Source organism: Chroicocephalus ridibundus, chromosome 1, assembly GCF_963924245.1.
Source record: "Chroicocephalus ridibundus chromosome 1, bChrRid1.1, whole genome shotgun sequence".
NCBI lineage: Eukaryota > Metazoa > Chordata > Aves > Charadriiformes > Laridae > Chroicocephalus > Chroicocephalus ridibundus.
Genome location: NC_086284.1, coordinates 160101280 through 160118525, shown reverse-complemented (window position 1 = coordinate 160118525; position 17246 = coordinate 160101280). Strand labels below are relative to the sequence as shown.

At 44.2% G+C, this 17246-nt stretch overlaps 1 protein-coding gene and 1 long non-coding RNA gene across 3 annotated transcripts in view; both read right to left on the bottom strand.

Moving 5' to 3' along the window:
- Positions 1–999: 999 nt before the first annotated feature.
- Positions 1000–12225, bottom strand: LOC134510309 (uncharacterized). 2 transcript variants are annotated; one of them, XR_010069554.1, is made up of 4 exons: positions 12090–12225; positions 5862–6177; positions 2356–2477; positions 1000–1335 (listed from the first exon to the last, which is right to left on the bottom strand). It is a non-coding gene; the product is annotated as an uncharacterized LOC134510309 (long non-coding RNA). The 2 variants fall into 2 exon arrangements; XR_010069555.1 differs by lacking the exon at positions 1000–1335 and having other exon boundaries at positions 2326–2477.
- A 1749-nt stretch (positions 12226–13974) lies between these two features.
- TXNRD1 (thioredoxin reductase 1) overlaps positions 13975–17246 on the bottom strand; it is a 41125-nt gene continuing 37853 nt past the window's right edge. Inside the window, exon 15 of the mRNA XM_063320945.1 lies at positions 13975–14944. Within this exon, the coding sequence (XP_063177015.1) occupies positions 14882–14944 (63 nt within the window). The 3' untranslated portion in view covers positions 13975–14881. The remainder of the gene's footprint in view (positions 14945–17246) is intronic.

The window sequence follows — 17246 nt, the reverse complement described above, 5'->3', positions numbered from 1 at the left end:
TAAACTGCACATGCCACTTGAGAGACACGGCAATTGCTCTGGTAATTATTTTCATGTTTCTTAATTCTACCACAAGATACTCATTTCACTAGCTATTATACTCAAAAATTGTCACAGTGCAGGGGGAAGCAGGGAGTAGCTTGTATATCCATAATGTGATCACTGCCAATATATCAGTGTATGAAAACAAATGAATGCATTTTCCCTCAAGTATCAGAGTTAAGAGCTTACATATCAAAACCATTTGGCTTAGTCTTATGAGGAGAAAAGCTATTTTTAAAGAAATAGCGTTAGGCAGCAGAAAAGCAGAACAGAATATCTTCACGGTCATTTCAAAAGAAAAGCAGAAGGCTCAGATGAGGATATCTCCCATACCACAGTGATTGGTCCTTGCACCAGCAACGAAAGGAACAGGAGAAATATGTCCAATTTCTTCTTTGTTGAGTTTTTAATTAAATTATTTCCCCTGTACTTTTATTTAGACTATAAATATTAAACCTTGGCTGCGTACTCTTTGCTGGAGGATCCTGGCAAACTCATTGTGATGTTGTGTAAGCTTGTAAATTGAATGGCAGACCCTTTTGTCCCCCAGCTGAAGTTACAGGGAAGGCATACTGAAATTGAGGCCCAAAGATTGTCCCTTTCAGATGAGGCCCTGCTTTGCTTCCCAGCTTCCTTGGAGCATAAGAGGTTTAGCCAAGGAAAGGCAGGGAACCGTAAAGTTAAAGGGGAAGAGGGAGAAGAGAACAAGCTTGATTGAATGGTCCTTCAAACACTTTGGCTGTTCTGAATTCTAAATATAGCAGGAATTAATGAGGCAGAACTGTCCTTCAACATTAAAATTGCCCTAAAATTGTTAATGCTTTATCACTGAACACCACAGAAGAAACACAAGGCAAACTCCTGGACCCGCCTTCACGTAGCCATACCTAACCCATCTCCCATTCAAACAGGTATGTTTAAACTTACTCGTGATGGAGCATGTTGATGTACCACCACAAGGGACAGGCAGGTTGAAACCAGGGAGCAGCTGACCAAGCCAACGGGGTATGACGGTGCCGGGAAGGAGAGCAGAAGGAAGCTTTTTAAGTCATAACGCGTACCTGGTTCTTCCAGATCAAGTGCGAAAGACCACAGCTATGATTTTTACAACCAGCTCCTGGTCACATACGTTCTCAACAAGTAGCTCTCACTTTGCAAGGGACACTGATGCTTCTGATCTAGACAGTTTCTGAAAGGACAAAACCAAGGCAGGCTGCAGAGTGGTAGCTTTGGGGCTGGTCCCCTGTTCCTATGAGTGAATACTCCTGGGTCTGGAGGACTGGCTTAGGGGTTCTGCTAACCAAGAAGCAAACAAAAATAATTAACCCAATTTACACTTATACTATTTTCTAACTGAGGAAAGAGATCTACCTGTCCATCTTGAAAACAATCCATATAATGCATTTTTGGAAAAAAACCCACAAACACAACCAAGCATCACAATTACCATTTCTGTACAATTGCATGTAATGAATCCTGACTGATGCCAACCTAATGCATGTGTGCAGCCAAAGGCCGCCGCCTTCTGATTGATTTGGATAAGCTACTGAAGAATATCCTTGTAAGGAAAGAAGGATAAGTAATCTTGATTATTTTTTTCCTCCTGAGTCTCTCCCTGGTGATCAGATTTATTCAAAGCTCTCCTTGCTAGGATTCAACAGGGCACCTCTCAGCACCAGTGAAAACTGGAATTACTGTAAATAACTTTCACATGGAGTTCAGTGTTCTGTTAATTGCCTCATTACCATGCTTTACAGTACTGGGCAGGTCCATAAGAAGCAGGACCAGAAGGCAGTTCCTGAGTCACTGAGTCCAGGCCCATACAGCTGCAGACTAACAGCTCATATACCATTGGGAAAACATCGATCCTGATCTCCTACTAGGGTCAAGATTCGGTATCTAAATATAGATGTACCTTTTGTACCTGCAGAGTCAATAGCTGTGATATTTATATCCAGACCCCTTTGAGTTCAGGGAAAAGCGACGTTCAACTGAGAGACAGCCCAGCTCTATTTCTAGTTACACCTGCCCAATACATTTGCCTTCAGCTGGACTGCAGCGATTGTAACATTTGGCTTGTTTCATCACTGAACACCGTAACCCTGACACTGTTGAGACAAACAAACACAGTCACAAAGAAATAAGCAAGGAAGACAAAAGATATGATCTGGAGCAATAACAAAGTCAGTCCCTAGATACATATTATTAGTTGACCTTTTCAATGTGTAATTAATTTGGATCCTTTCCTTTCGGCTCTAGACCTGCGAAGGGAAGTGAGGCAGAGAGAAGTTGAGGAGGACGACAGGGTCTCACCATGGGTGGTTCATGACCTTGATTTGCAAAATCAGCCAGAATCTCCACCTTTGCAACCCAGTTGAGGTAGCGTTCAGCATCAACCATGGGTTTTCATATTTGTCATCATTCTGTATTTATCGCTGCAGAGGAAATGAAAATACAATAATGAGCAATGTACCCTGTAGCCTTGGAGCTAATTACGCATCCTTCTTCACAAAGTAAGTGGAAAACACATGAGCTTGGAAGATATCCATGGAGCAATTAAACACGCGCTTGTCAACATGTCACAAATACTGTGTTTTTACAGTTGAAATGAAAACACAAAATGCCATCTGATTGAACTTCAGAATAATTAGCACATCACAGCACACAACCACGACAAGTACCTGTCAACAGCTATCAGTGCAGCAACGACATTTTCCACTGCGAATAATAATGTCACTTTCCACTTTTGAATAGTAATGCTATTTTTTGTCTTTTGAAAAAGCAGCATTGTTTAAAACAGATACAAATATATCCTCCGTAAAACAAGATTTCATTCTGCTAAGTTAACACTCAAGCGGAATTATTTCATAGATTTTGTAACCAAAGCTCTAATTCCACATGCAAAAGCAAATGAAGCTCTAATTCCATGTGGCTCCTGGAGGGAGAGGAGGATGCTGCCTGTGGGATGCTGCCTTTGGTAGCCAGTGCCTATGTACTCCCAGAACGCTTTGTCTGTATGCCAGGAACACTCTGGACTTTTACTAAACTGGTGGTTTCTTGTAGGAAACACACCAATATAAAACTATACCAGAGAGTCAGGTACCATGGGTGATTTTCAGCAATTTTCAGGCAAGTTAATAATGACAGCTCTGCTGTGCTCCTAAAGTGGCTTGTTAAGAGAAAGGTAAGAAAAAGCCAAAAAAGATTTCTGTAAAGTTTTATTGAAGTTATAAACTCCTCTACTGGTCTGTTTTCTGTAAGCAAGTTGGTTATTAATAGATGTGATTTAAAATGCATGTTGAATTGCACAAACTGGCAAGTACAGTCTCACCCTCTTTGGGTGCCTGTGTACAATTTTATGCTTGTTGGTCATGACTTTTATGGCTTTAATTAGCAAGTGATATGAGCTTAAACCATCTGGTCTTTAGAGTCCACTAAAAGAAAAGATTGTCTCTTACGAGCAACAACAAACTAACAATCCTATAAAGTTTTGAAGGAAAGAAAGGCTAGAAGGGATCAATGTAGGGTCAGCCCTTGGGTGCCGCCTGTAGGGCAAGACACGGCAGGAGTCAGATCCCATATCCGATGTAGCCGAGAGCAATCAATACGTTGATTTGCCTGATTGAGGACGTGGTTTTCCTATTTGCAGTACACCGCAGCCCGTCCTCTCTTCCAGCTCCGCTTGTGCTCTGAAAAGGTCAACACAGCACAGTGAAGCACCGAGCGGAGACCCCAAAGTTAGCTTTGAGAGCCTCAGACTTGGGTGGCAGCAGTGGTACAGCCAGGCTGGCTGAGCACGCTGCCCAGCCCGAGGAGCAGGGGTAATTCAGAGGGAGCTGGGTACTTCTGCACGATGCTCTGTTGTGACATAGAGTTTTGCCTTACGTGAGAGGTAAATCAATTCCTGTAGCCATTTGTAACTTGGCTTGTCTGCCCACCAGAGTGACAGCTTTTAATTCCAGCTGGAATGAGGTGGGTGCCATCACAACAAAAATTCTCTATTTATATTAACAGGATTAAGTAACTGATCCATGGAGACGGCTCATCCCCACGCAGAGCACAGAAACCCGCCTCCACTGAAACACATATCATTATATCACAGTCCAGAGCAGTCAGTTCTGCTGAGGCTTCACATCCCCTGGGGTGGGATCTGTCTTGTCTTGTCTTTAGCCATTTAAATGGTAGCTGTTTATCTTAAGCGGTAGTGGTGGCTTCCCCTGTAAGCTGTGGAAAGATACCAGTATCTCCAGGCAGCCAGACATCTCACCTGTCACACTTGCATCTGTAGTTCCCAAATTGTGCAGAGAGTACAAGATGAACTAGAAATTTGGGCTGCTACTGGCACTGTCATATGCCAGGCCAACTAGGGTCTTGGCTGACACTGGGATCATAACTTAAACAATACAGAAATCTGCATTGTGTTTAAATGGTTTCCACTTCTGACTCACCTCGGCGTGAGAGAAGTCCTCTCCCAACTGTGTAGGTTTTATACCAACTGTGTAGGTTTTATACCACTGGTGCCATTGAAAGAAAAAGCAGTTTTGCGGTAGAAATCTTGATAGTCTCAGTAAGACATTCTACTAAATGACACCGTCCTCTGAGTATTTGCTGTCAAGTTTGGTGATTAGGAACGGGTGTGGATCAAGTGGATGAAGCTGGTTCTCTGTGTCAAACTCCCATGTCATGTAAAATTCAGATAAAATTTTAATTAAAATGTAGCAACAAAGATCTTCAAGGGCAAGCTAGGTCTGTCTCTGTCTCTCCTTGAGCACTAATCCATAAATCTCTATACTTCTACCCACACAGAGAGAGGGACAAATGCTACCAAAAGACTGTATCTGTGGGATTGTAGGCTCAAAAGCGAGTATGAAAAAAAATCATGAAGAAACAAGCTGCTAAAATTTCCAACAACTCTCCAGAAATCTCCAAACTGCACAGAATTTCTGCAGCAACTGAGTTGCCGTTGTGGTTGCCTACCCTGCAGCCTGGTGTCCCAGAACAGAGGCGGCCAGCCCCACCTGTGAACACCACCACCATCTCTTCGAAGGTGTGGGACAAGGCCACCGAGTCCTGCACTCCAAGTCAGCAAAAAAACCTACCACCTGTCCCTTGGCTGGGTGGTAGGAAACCAACACTCAAGAATGAGAACCTCTGCTCTGCAGGAGATGTGCTCATTACAGATGGTGCCTTAATTGCACACAGTAGAGATTTCCTATTTTGCTTTTGTTTTAGAGCAGTGCAGATTTAGAGACTAACACCTTATGGAGTCAAGAAGCTTGTGTGGAAGAGCTTTCAAACAAACGAGCTACTGAGCCGTTAGGCCGCAGAGACACAGTCATTTTGGCTCTAGATAGCCCACCCACACTATCCTGGAGCTGTAAAGAGTAACAGTGTTCAAGTTAAATAGTTTGCTTCCAAACCACTATGACAGAATAAGTCTTCCTTAGAACTAAAATTACACAGGGATGTACTGGAATTTCACCAGCCAAGATACAGAAGGAAGTTCCCACTCCACAGGTGTTAAGCATTGAATTTTGCCCTCTCTGGCGGTGAAATTATTTCTGTCACCAAAAGCGTTGACCCTATTCTCCTGTCCTCCCACTCCATCACTTCCTCTGCTGCTCATCTGGCTGTTTGATGAGCCATTTCAGTGCGCAGCCAATTAACCTGAGGGAAATGAAAACAGGGCAGAACACAGCTCCCCATTAACAATTTGTATTTTTCATGGGTTTCATTCTTAACTTACTTCACTTTTTTGTTTTGGTGGGGTTTTTCCTGGTTCAGGAAAGAAAGGGAGAGAGACGAAAAAGAAAACCCACCGGACTGAATAACAGATGAACACAGGGCCAGCTGGGGAGAGCCCCTTTCTCCACAAAAGCATGTCAGCGGTGAGCTCCATAGGTAACTGAGCTTGCAGATTCCCGTACAAATCGCCCTCCAGAGACAATTATTACAACCATTCTGTGTCCACGGTGGCTGATGTCGGCAATCAGGGAAGGTACACAGCGGACTCCCTGGCAGCCATGTAGACCATCTGCATGTAGAGGAAGCGTTACACCTCTCTTGTCTGAAAGATCTTGGGCAGGATAATGCCATTTTTGCATGCTGGAGTCGTCCATCCAACTCACGGCACCACTGGAAGAGAACTGGACACGCTTTAGTGACAATACACACACACATTGCAACGTCTGTGCCACACCAGGACAACTCCAAAATGGAAACAAAACACCTTGCGCATAAACCGCAGGGCTAACAGTAAGCCTCATAGGAAACAAATCTTTTTTAAACTCAAACACTTCACTCAAAAATGCTTCATTTTATACCTAAAAGAAAAAGCAAGAGATGCCTTGTCAGTATTGCGCATTGCAGAGATTGAATGAAAGATGCCATTTAAACCAATTTAGTTCAACTATTAAAAATATCCTGGGAGGATATTTAATTAAATTTTGATATGATTTGCACAGGTTTAGTTTACGTTCATCCCTTATTACTTCAGGCTGCTCGTGGACAATCTAAAAGACATGCTCTTGGCTCGGGTGAGAGAGGCTGAAAGGTGGGCTCTCCTGTGGCAATGTCCCAACTTGGGAAGTTCAATGCTGACCCCAGGAACTGGCAAGTGAAGATGTCATCTGAGGGACAGAAAGGTCTGAGCGGACAGGAGGTATCTCTGTGGAACAGGCCCAAGTAGAAACCTTTGTGGTTCAGCCATCACATCACCCCCACCTCCAATCCATCCCCAGGACGGGGAGCACGGCAGAACTTGTTGGGGGGAAAGCTTTGAGGAATGCAAAGTTTGAGCCTCAAAAAGACCAAGGAATTATAAATACATTTTGAAAGGCTTGGACAAACCAGACCCCAAGGAGAGGAATACTAAGCACGAAGAGCCTATGCCATAGGTCCCTTTAATGTGCTATCCTGTTTCCCAGGACAAGATGATTAGTTAAAGGTTGTACAAAAAACCCCCTTTGAATACACACAGTGATGCTTCCTGTAGGTTCTCCTCCCACCCGAGCTTCCAGCCCTCAGTGGTTTAAGGGCATCCTGCACCGTTAAGGTACAGCCAGATCACTATTTTACTAACCTCTCATCCTGCGTGCATACGATTAGTCTCTTTTTCAACAAGGGTGTATTTTTAGACCATAACATCCTGTGGCCGTGACTTCCACTTAGTTATGTATAATGCAGAAAAAAAACCCCAGACTTCCTTGACTGCTTTAGCCGTAGCTCTTGTACGGTGAGAAATGGTGACTCATTGCTCCTTGTTTGCCTTTCCCACAGGTTTTAGGATTTTAGGACTGCTAAGAGCATGTGCTAGGACAACTCCCCAAGACAAGTCTGAAACAGCAAAAACTCGGTAAGGAAACAAAGGGAGAAAAGCGAGAATTGGATTAAAGCAAAAGTAAGTATGTATCAACACAGAGTTTTAAAGCTCTGCAAGATTTAAATTGGAGTCGGTACCATTCCTCTTGTTCTAAGAAAATCAATAGCATCTCACATTTCCTGAGTGCATCTCTTTTCTTCTGTCTAATTTGTAGGAGGCAGCATGTCTGAAACAGAGACATCACTTTAAGGTGCTTTATGGCAACTTCCCCACCAGTTTTCTTTTCAGGTTGCTTTGATTTCCACCATGACTTTACCTTCAAAGGTACTTCAGAGCCTACCCAGCTGATGGTTCATGTACACATCTCCAGCCTAGTCAAGAGTTTAGCTCTTGCTTTGACATGTATTTTTCATTTTTATCTTCCTAAATTGAAAGGCACGCAGGCACAAACCCCCACGCATTTCCCATCTAGTGTCCCAGCCTAACGACTGTGCTTTAATTGGCCCAAGGCATTAAACCGAGCCCAATAGCTGTCTGAGCACAGAGCCATGGCTCACACATATTTTCCATTGTTTTCTTTTAATGTTGTACCTCAGATAGCGGAGAAATAAACATAGGCTGATACCCATCTGTCACACTCATTGAAATAACACATTTAACAGGGTTAGCCGTATCTCTGCTTCGTTTTCTCCTCTGGCCCTGCAGTAAGAGCTGCTCAGAGGGGTCCTGAAGTGAAGTTACCTGCAGAGATAGCCCCGAGAGGCTGCCTTCACCTGTGCCAGCCCCAGGACAGGTTCTGCCCCCAAACGTCCTCCAGAAATAACCCACAAGTCCAGTGTTGAAGCCCTCAGGGAATACTGCTCATCTCAGACACGGACACCTTTCTACCCATCCCGAGCTGACCCTGGTCCAACACATCCCTTCAAGGGGAGTTTCCCACCACACAAGATGCGGAGACATGATGCAGCCTGTGGACCAGGAGATGGGGAGGTGGAACCAAGCGAGACCAGCGTGTCAGCCAAGGACACCACAGATTCCTGGCCCTGCCTCCACAAACGCTCCACTGTGTTGGGTCAAGTGGACAGGACATTGCATGTGCTTGGGATACAGTTACAACGGTCATTACTCAGCCTGTCTAAATGAGAAGCTAATGATGAAGTGTGTGTGGGGGGAAAGACAGCTCCACGGTAGGAGGGAATTAAATCCTGCTGCTGGAAGCAAACATTTTGAACCAAACCCCACATCTCACCCCTCAGTATGACACACACTTAACGTGGTGCAACTCAGGACCACAGGAACAAGGTGCAGAAATAGGGACTTTCAGCCCACACAATCAACATCCACCTCTTGCCCGTTCTGAAGCACCGAGCCCCCCGTGCCCGCAGCAGCCTTGGTGAGCCGGGCCTGGATTGAGCCCCTGAGGGGCAGGCACCAGCCTGACTTTAGAACATCCAAATCCACGACTCCTGCCAGAGACGCAACGCCTGTGATTCACAAGCTGTGAAATCCAGCTCAGCTACGTTGAGGTTCTTTTTAAATATAGAAAATGCCGCCCTAAGAAAAAACAAAACGAACACTTGTGCAATCAGTATTACCCATCTATCTGCAACCGAGAAGAAACCTCGAGGAATCTTCTTTAAGCTATAAATGTGCAATGAGCAGCAGTTTCATTGTGCGGCGTTGGGAGTGACCAATGCACGTTTAACAGTTTAATGCAAACATAAGCCACTAATTTAAGGTGGCTATCCTTAGCAGCTGTCGAGCTAAGGGAGAAACAGGGTTGGCAGAGCCAAGAAAAACACAAACAAAGACGGTGCGAGTCTCTCTGCATCCCCCCTGCCACTGCCACCACGGCGCTGACCTGCCGTGCCCTCTGCTGCGCCCCAGGGGAAATTACTACAAGTCGTGTGCTTTGATTTTTACTACGCCAGCGGTGTTGGGATGACCAGCCCCCTCGCAAGAGGCGGTTGGTTACACTACAACACAAAACAGCGCTCACTTGTGTCATGCAGTTTCTCCCTCCGGGATCTTCCTTCTTTCCGTGATGTAGCCACACCAAAGTGACACCAAAGGAAAATTTGCCTGGAGAGACCTTGAGTTGCCCTATCCCACAGCCCACATACATATTTCTCTGTGTGTGTGTGTGTGTGTAAAAATATATATAGATATAATGGAGCATAAGCCCCAAAGTGGGAAGACCAACTTGGGGTCAAACACAAATGCAAGTCACTGCTTTTGTTTGCCTCGCATCCCACCGCACTGCACACGCGCACTTCTCATTATGGGTGGTGTTGCCTGTCAATTTACATTGACATTAAAAGGGAAATCAGATCTTTGGGCTAAATGTCTTACCATTTATTTTTGAAAGCAAGCACTAGGCAGAGCTTGATTTACTTTGTGCCTAACCCAGAGTAAAGCCTATTTTCATGAAAAGAAGTGCTCGCTGAGACAAGCGTATAAAGAAGAAAGAAGCAGCTGGGTTTTAGCAGCAGATTTCTCACTATGTGCCCAGGTCAGCTCCCATTAAAGTCTAAAGTTGGGGATGGACATTTGTCCAGGCCCATGGTGGCCAGCTACAGCAGGGCATGGGCTCAGCAGCAGAGGATGCTCCATGGAGGAGTCTGGCCACAGCACGGCTTCCCTGGCATAAAGCAATGGCTTGCAGGCACCTGATGGTCAGCCAACGCAGTGGGGCAGGACAGGAGTCACCCGTGGTCCTGAGCAAGCCCAGTCACACAGCTTTACTAGGGGAAGGAAAGCTTTCCCTCTCTGTCCTGATATATATCTCCCTGTGTGTCAGCTTAAGAGGTAAAAACACTGTGGGAGAACTTCCTCAGACAAGTCTGTAACTAGGAAGATTTCACAGGATGAGAGAGATAAAAAGGGCTATTGAATGAAAAATAAATCGTATGCATAAAGTCAAATTCTGTCCAACAGAACACGGGTCAGGAGCATTTGGCAAACAAAAGGAAAACAAACACATAATTTTTCCCCAACATAAAAAGAAAAACTCCAACAACCCAGCAGAGCTCTGGCTGGACCACTGGAGCAGAGTGAGAGAGGTGGAAACAGGGAACACACCGCGAGGGGAAAAATGAGTCCCCGGACCCGGTGACTCCCCAGGTCCCTGCAGGAGGAGCAGCTGCTCCCCACTGAGGTGTGACTTGCCCATCAGCAATGTCCGCCATCCCTGGGCACCAGTTTCTGTAGTGGAGCGAATCATAGAATCGTCTAGGTTGAAAGGGACCTTTAAAATCGAGTCCAACCATTAACCTAACACTGCCAAAACCACCACTAAACCATGTCCCTCAGCGCCACGTCTACCCGTCTTTGAAATACCTCCAGGCATGGCGATTCCACCACTTCCCTGGGCAGCCGCTTCCAATGCTTGATAACCCTTTTGGTGAAGAAATTGTTCCTAATATCCAATCTACACCTTCCCTGGCGCAACTTGAGGCCATTTCCTCTTGTCCTCACGGGCAAGCCGGACCCTCGCCCCCTGGGGCTGAGCGAAGCCTGGGAGCCCACAGGCCATGCCTGCCACCGGGACGAGATGGTAGGCCAGCAGGTCGTGGGCATCTTGCCTCAACAGATGCAGCCATTCCTCTAGACATCAGCAGCAAGTCCCCAGGCGCAGCCGTCTGCCCATGATGCCTCCGAGACGCCTCGAGGCCTCTCAGTCCCTCAGAATAAAGCCGTTCCCTTGCCTCCAAAAGGGCAGCTTTCACCCAGCATGGGGAGGGGGAGGAGCGTCCCGCTGCAGGCAGCCAGCAGCGTCCCCCCCCGGCCCTCAGGCGACAAGGACTTTCTGGAGACACCTTTGGGTTTGGTCGCAACATCCCAGGCCCAGCAAAACGCGTGGTTCAGACTCACAGGCTCCTGCAATCCCTGCAGGGTGGGCCCGTTGCGGAGACCCTCCCGCGTTCTCTGGACTCGGTGGTCCCTGGGGAAGGCTCTAAGCCACCTTCCCCCCCACCCAAGCCCTCTTGCTACTCCCCTCACAGACAGCATCGCTGCTGCTGCCCTTCACTTTGTCTTCGCCTTTCCCCACCTACGACCCTTCCCCACGTCACACCACAGCCCCAACACAACACCTTCCCACCCCCTCTCATCCATGCCCAAGCCCCGGCTCCATTCCCGCCTCCCTGCCGGCAGCCCCCGAACCAAAACCCCATCCTGACACAACCGTTGCCTCTGGGACAGGAATCTCTCAGGAACCTTTTGCTGTTTTGCACATGCAGAAGCAAGGAGAGTGGTGCGGCAGATCCCTCGGTACCTCCTTTCTGTTTGATTTTTTTTTTTTTTTAAGGTTTAATTTATGTCTGGAGGCCAAATAGGCCTTGGCAAGAAAGCAGTCTCACACCATCCCACGTCAAGGATAACTGAGCAATCAGAGAAGCCAGTCTACAAAGAGAAACTGCTTCTCAAACTTCACTCTCGGCAGAGCTGCCATCTTACCACAAACATTTATACCGCATTTTGACCTGAGAGGAGTCTATCAAGTTTCACGTGAAAGACTCAACCATCTGGCCCCTTATTCACACTCTTGCATTGGCACGGCGTGCACCAGCAGCACACAGCCATGGCTTTTCTCCTACAGTCATCCACCAGCTGCCATGTGGCATCGTAGAGCAAGGGATGTGCCGCAGTGGCACGGCCGGAGACGCAATCCTTAGCAGGCTTTATGAGTGCAAGGTCTTCTGCCAAGGCACAGCAAGAGACCTACCTTACTGTGAAACCTCCAGTGCCCACGACATCTTCAGGAGATCCACCTCCTCTGAAGCTGGTCCTGCTCCACCGTATGGTGGTAGGAAGCCTGGATGCAAGTTTGAACACAAGACTTACAGGAAAGTTAGGGCTGCGCCAACAACTCACCCCAAGGCGAGAGGGGTAACAGGGGAATGGATCAGTTGGGGTTGGGGAAGCCTAAAAAAAAAGGAAAAAGAAAAAAAAAAGTAATTCTCGGCGCTGCCAGTGAAACTCTACTAATTCTCCTGCTAGAGTTTGTGAAATTTGCTGTCTGCGTTTTTATCTGTAATACCTTAGGACAATTCTCAGTCTGGTAAGAGTTCAAAAAAAAAGTTAATAACTGATGAATTTTAGCTGCTTAACTTACTACATTTTCTAGTATATACCACCAAAGCACGCATTACCAAATGCATGCTTAATTTGATAGAAACATTAAATACTTTGTTTTGGCATTTAATACATCCTTATGTGATCTTATCATATACTATGTATCTCTATCATCATGCCCAGATGACACAGAAATACACACCTGAAAATGTTTTTCTTCTGGAGAAAGAAAAGGAAAAGCCTAAAAAAAAAAAAAAGCCTTCCAGTTTTAAATTTAAAGTAAAAACAAAAGTAATTAAAACCAACAACACTGAATTGTAAGTCACTAGTGTAAAAATGCAGATTATTAGTGACGACACGACCCACAGGAACAGATACATGTGGGTCCAATCTTGCAAAGCCAAGCTCATACATGTCTTTATTCCCTACGCTCCAAGATCTGACTTTCCTACAGACTTGCCTGAGAACGGTGCTGTGTGTGTGCTTAAATATGAACAGTTCTGCTCTTCAACAGCTCGGCAACTTGTACTCCTGGGGTTTTCGAAGTTACGTAGATAGCAGCTAGTGCAAACGGCGGAAGGTCGGTTTCCCAATTCATTTCTTGCTTTTAAATATGTCTTTCTCATACATTTGACATGCAAAAAAAATGCACATAAAATAGCCCCAAACCCTGTTTCTCCCAGAAGGATCTACCTTCAAAATTCCAAAGACTGAGACAAATCACAGCTGGGTTTATCAAGGTGCCCTCTTCTGGCCTTTAAAAAAACCACACATTGTCTTGCTATCACCTGGCTTCTTTGTTTGGAAGAGGCATCAAAATGATCACCTGTTTGTGCAAATATTCAATTTATTTAATAAACTGGCCAGAAAAATACCATCACAGACCATTCTTGATACCACACAAAACATATTTAGAAATCCTTCAGTTACGTACAAGTTTATAAAAATAACTTAATCTAGAAATCTCAGTAGAAATACATGACTTTGTTACCAGGTAGAAATTTAGGCATAAGGTGTATTGCCCAGAGGGTTGGAGAATTTACCCCCTATTCCCACCACACTGCTAAACTCCCAAGAACCATTTAATAAAAGTAATCTGAACCTTTCTGCTAAAACAGAGGGAAATGAAAAACCAGATCAAAAAGCACATTAATTTCCATTACAAAGAGACATTTTTACCATTCCTTGATAAATATGTATGCAGTTCATCCAGCACAGGAGGAATATCCAATAATTAGTTATTTTTCATGGAAACCTCGATTTTAAAAGTATTGTTTTCTTAATTAAATATAAACCAACACACACATGGAACTAAATACAGCTTTTAGGCCATATCTACATCAAAGATTTTTCACTGTTGGTTTCTGGAGGTTGGGTGAGGGTTTTGTTTGCTTGTTTGTTTGGGGTGGGGGGAGGCTGTTTGGTGGTTGTTGTTTTTTTTTTATTCTACAGGCCAACTAATCCGAGGGGAAGTCTCAGTACTGCTGTGTCCAAAGTGGCCAATTCAGACCTGAAATGGTGCAGCATACGATAGCTCACCTGGAAAGGAAGAATTTATTCAAAACGAATAAAGTTGCACAGAGCTCTTGGAAGTACAATTCATTCCACATTGGAAATCTGACTGTTCCAAACTGGATTAATTACGATCACATAAGCTGCAAGATAAAGCTAAGATGATCACATCTGTGCTATATGCACAGTTGTTACTGTCGGGGGGAAAAAACAACCCTTCTGTATAACAAGGCCTTCAGAAAAAGTATTTTCCTTTCTCACCAAGGAGAACATTTTCACAAATAAGTTTCTCTAAAATAAAAACTCACAACAGAGTCAGTCTGGAAGCCAAGAAATATGTTATTCTAGATGGTACTAAACTTTTTTCCAAGGGTATCTTCTTCCTCACGATCAGACATGTAGATACAATTTCCCTTCCATAGGCATGTGAGCTGGTAAAATGCACGCTCATGAGGAGACCTTCCAATTGCTGTGTTATAACCTAGTACACAGAGGCACTACACAATTATCTGAACTTGTGGTAATATTCTTCAGTTCGGAAGTTCTTTGCTCAGGTAAGAAACTAGAGAGGAATAAAACCAAACCAAAACAGCTGTTGTCCAGCTGCGCTAGCAGTTCTTCCGTCACTGCCCACCAGACAATGCAGGCTTCAGGCTATGACTTCATGAAAGCATTCGTTAAATGCCCTGCTAAGCAACAGCTCCATAGTCAATATTCCCATTGCATTGCTAATTGCCAGCCAATCACCGCAAGTGACCAACTCCCACAGTGCTCTTCTCTTGCGGATGAGGGAACGCTGCGGTTAAGATCTACACGTTTCTGCAGACGACTGAGGATGACTTATCCCAAAACCTCTCTTCTGAACCGCACAAGTCAGCCGCTGTGATGAAAGTCAGTCTCTGGCAATAACAAGAATGGGGGTCTTTAACCTCAGCATCCAGCCTGAAGGGTATTTTCACCAGAACGCTTTGTCACGGTCAGAGTGGTGAATATCTTCAGAGAAAGAAAGACAGACAGCATTTAGTACGGCTATAATGAATTTTCTCTTCTAGAAGATCAACTTGGGCATAATGTTCAAACCCGCAGTCATTTCTTAAAGTAATAAAATAATAATGAAAAGACATACATTTAAAATCCTTGCCACTAAACAACACCCATGCATACAAATAGCCTTTGTTCTCTTCATTTACCTTATGGTCTTCCTTTTACAGTGGAAAATAAAGAATTAAGGAAGTCACATGGCTTTGTACCACCTTTTGTCTTAACGCTCCTAAGTTTTTACAGTGGGAATGAACTCAGCAGTAATAAACTCCCGTCTGTACGCCTAACAAATAAGTGTCTTTATGGCTCAAAGATAACTTCTTTGTTGGGCAAGTGAAGTTAACCCAAGGCTACAACATTTGCAGAGAACATAAATTTTGCCTCTATACCTTTCTATATATTACAGAAATGCAGAACTGATTGCTGACGCAGTTATTACGTCTGGGATCAGTATCCTCTGGACAAGGGCTAAGAAACACTTAGTAAATCTTTTTTGAAAAAGTCCAATCTTTTCTGCTTTCAAGTCACATTAAAGAAAACAACCTATTTGAGAATAATTACTGTAAAATTATAAGGTATCAAAATTCACGAATAAAAATTCTACAAAACCTTGTTCAATATTAGAACTTTACTATGCAAATAATTGCATAGTTTGCATAGATATAATATAGAAAGCAAAAAAGGAAATCAAACCCACTTCTATCTAAATGGTTCAAAGTTGCAATAATTAGCTATCATCAAAGCCATCTCTCAGCAAGAATAAACTTAGCACAGAATAAAGTATATACGCATTTCAGTTATGCAAATAACACTGAAGTATCTAAAGATAATGGGGATCTGAAAGCCCTACAGTTCTCTAAGTAGAAGCTTTGCTGCACAAAGGCTGCTACAGCTCTTCAGAAAACATCAATAAATTATATACTTCTTCCACTTTCTATAAGCATGTAAAGCATTACGCACAAATCAGGAAGAAAAAAGCATGCCCAATACATATGGCAGAAGAACAGCAATATATTTAAACTACGGTGCATGGCTTCAGGCAGGGCTTCTAACTCTGCAGTTGTGATCCAACAGACTGACAACATATGGGAATCTCCATTCATTATTATTTCACTTTGAAAGACAAAGATCAAAAAGCCCCAAATTTATCGGCTTTTTTCTTGGCCCGACTGCAAGCCCTGGGTGTGCCAGCCAGTTCCAACGGCTGTGGGGACCACACAACTCCCTAACTCCAGTAAGCCAGCTGGGAGTAATTTAATAATTATTGGAAACACGAGGTGGGGTTTTGATGGAATTTGTTAGTTATTCAAATGAAGGCAAAACCTTAGATCCAACGGCTGGAAAGCTGTCATTAGCTAACTGGAATAATCATCCCAGCCTTCAGAAGACACTTTCTCTTCATCACAGATGCTCGATTATACGCGCCTGTATTTACAGCAGTGCGGTACAGTCTAGGCTGAGAGGTAACCCTCTGTAAGGCTGAAGTCCCACCAACTCCGGGCTCACGCTTACATGTGCTTTGCTTTGCGAGAAATTCCATTCAGAACTCATGTTTTCTGCAGAACAAAATGCTGCTCAAATAAAACAAGTGAAATGTGGCTCTAATTTGTAAGCAGCGAGAAATGGGACCCTCGGTCTTACAGTCTTCTTCAAGTTGAGTAATACCATGTTTCACAGGAGACTCTTTGAGGAATGAATTAGCACTAATGTCAGTGAAGATGTCAGCATTTGACCTCGCAACACTGTCCCTTCCTACTGAGATCAGACTTCATTTTTCTCAGTTTTTACGTGGATGTAAGATAAAAATAATGCCGATATTACCCATCATTCTATTCATCCAAATATGCACAGTCCTCACAAATTCCAAACAATTTTTAAGCATTTTTTTAATCAAAGAGTACCATCTTGCACTTTGATTTTTGTTTACTGCTGAAGAGATTAAATTAAGTAACAGGCACAAAAAAACCTTCTGAAGACTGGCACTAAAAATGATTGCTGTTCCCTGGAGCTTTTAAATAGCGTATTTCTCCTGAGCCAATTTCTTCCTCCCCCACTCAAACAAATATGATTATCTGAAATTACCTCCCTAAATTATGCCTAATCATCATTCTATTCAGTTTCAATTTTAGCAGCTCAGATGTCCAGAATAAATTATGACTATCATCCTCTCTTCACACTGCATACGCTAATATCCCGCTTGAGTTCACAGGTTTGAATGCCTCACTCGGAGTTCCCGCTCCACAGGGCCCCTGGT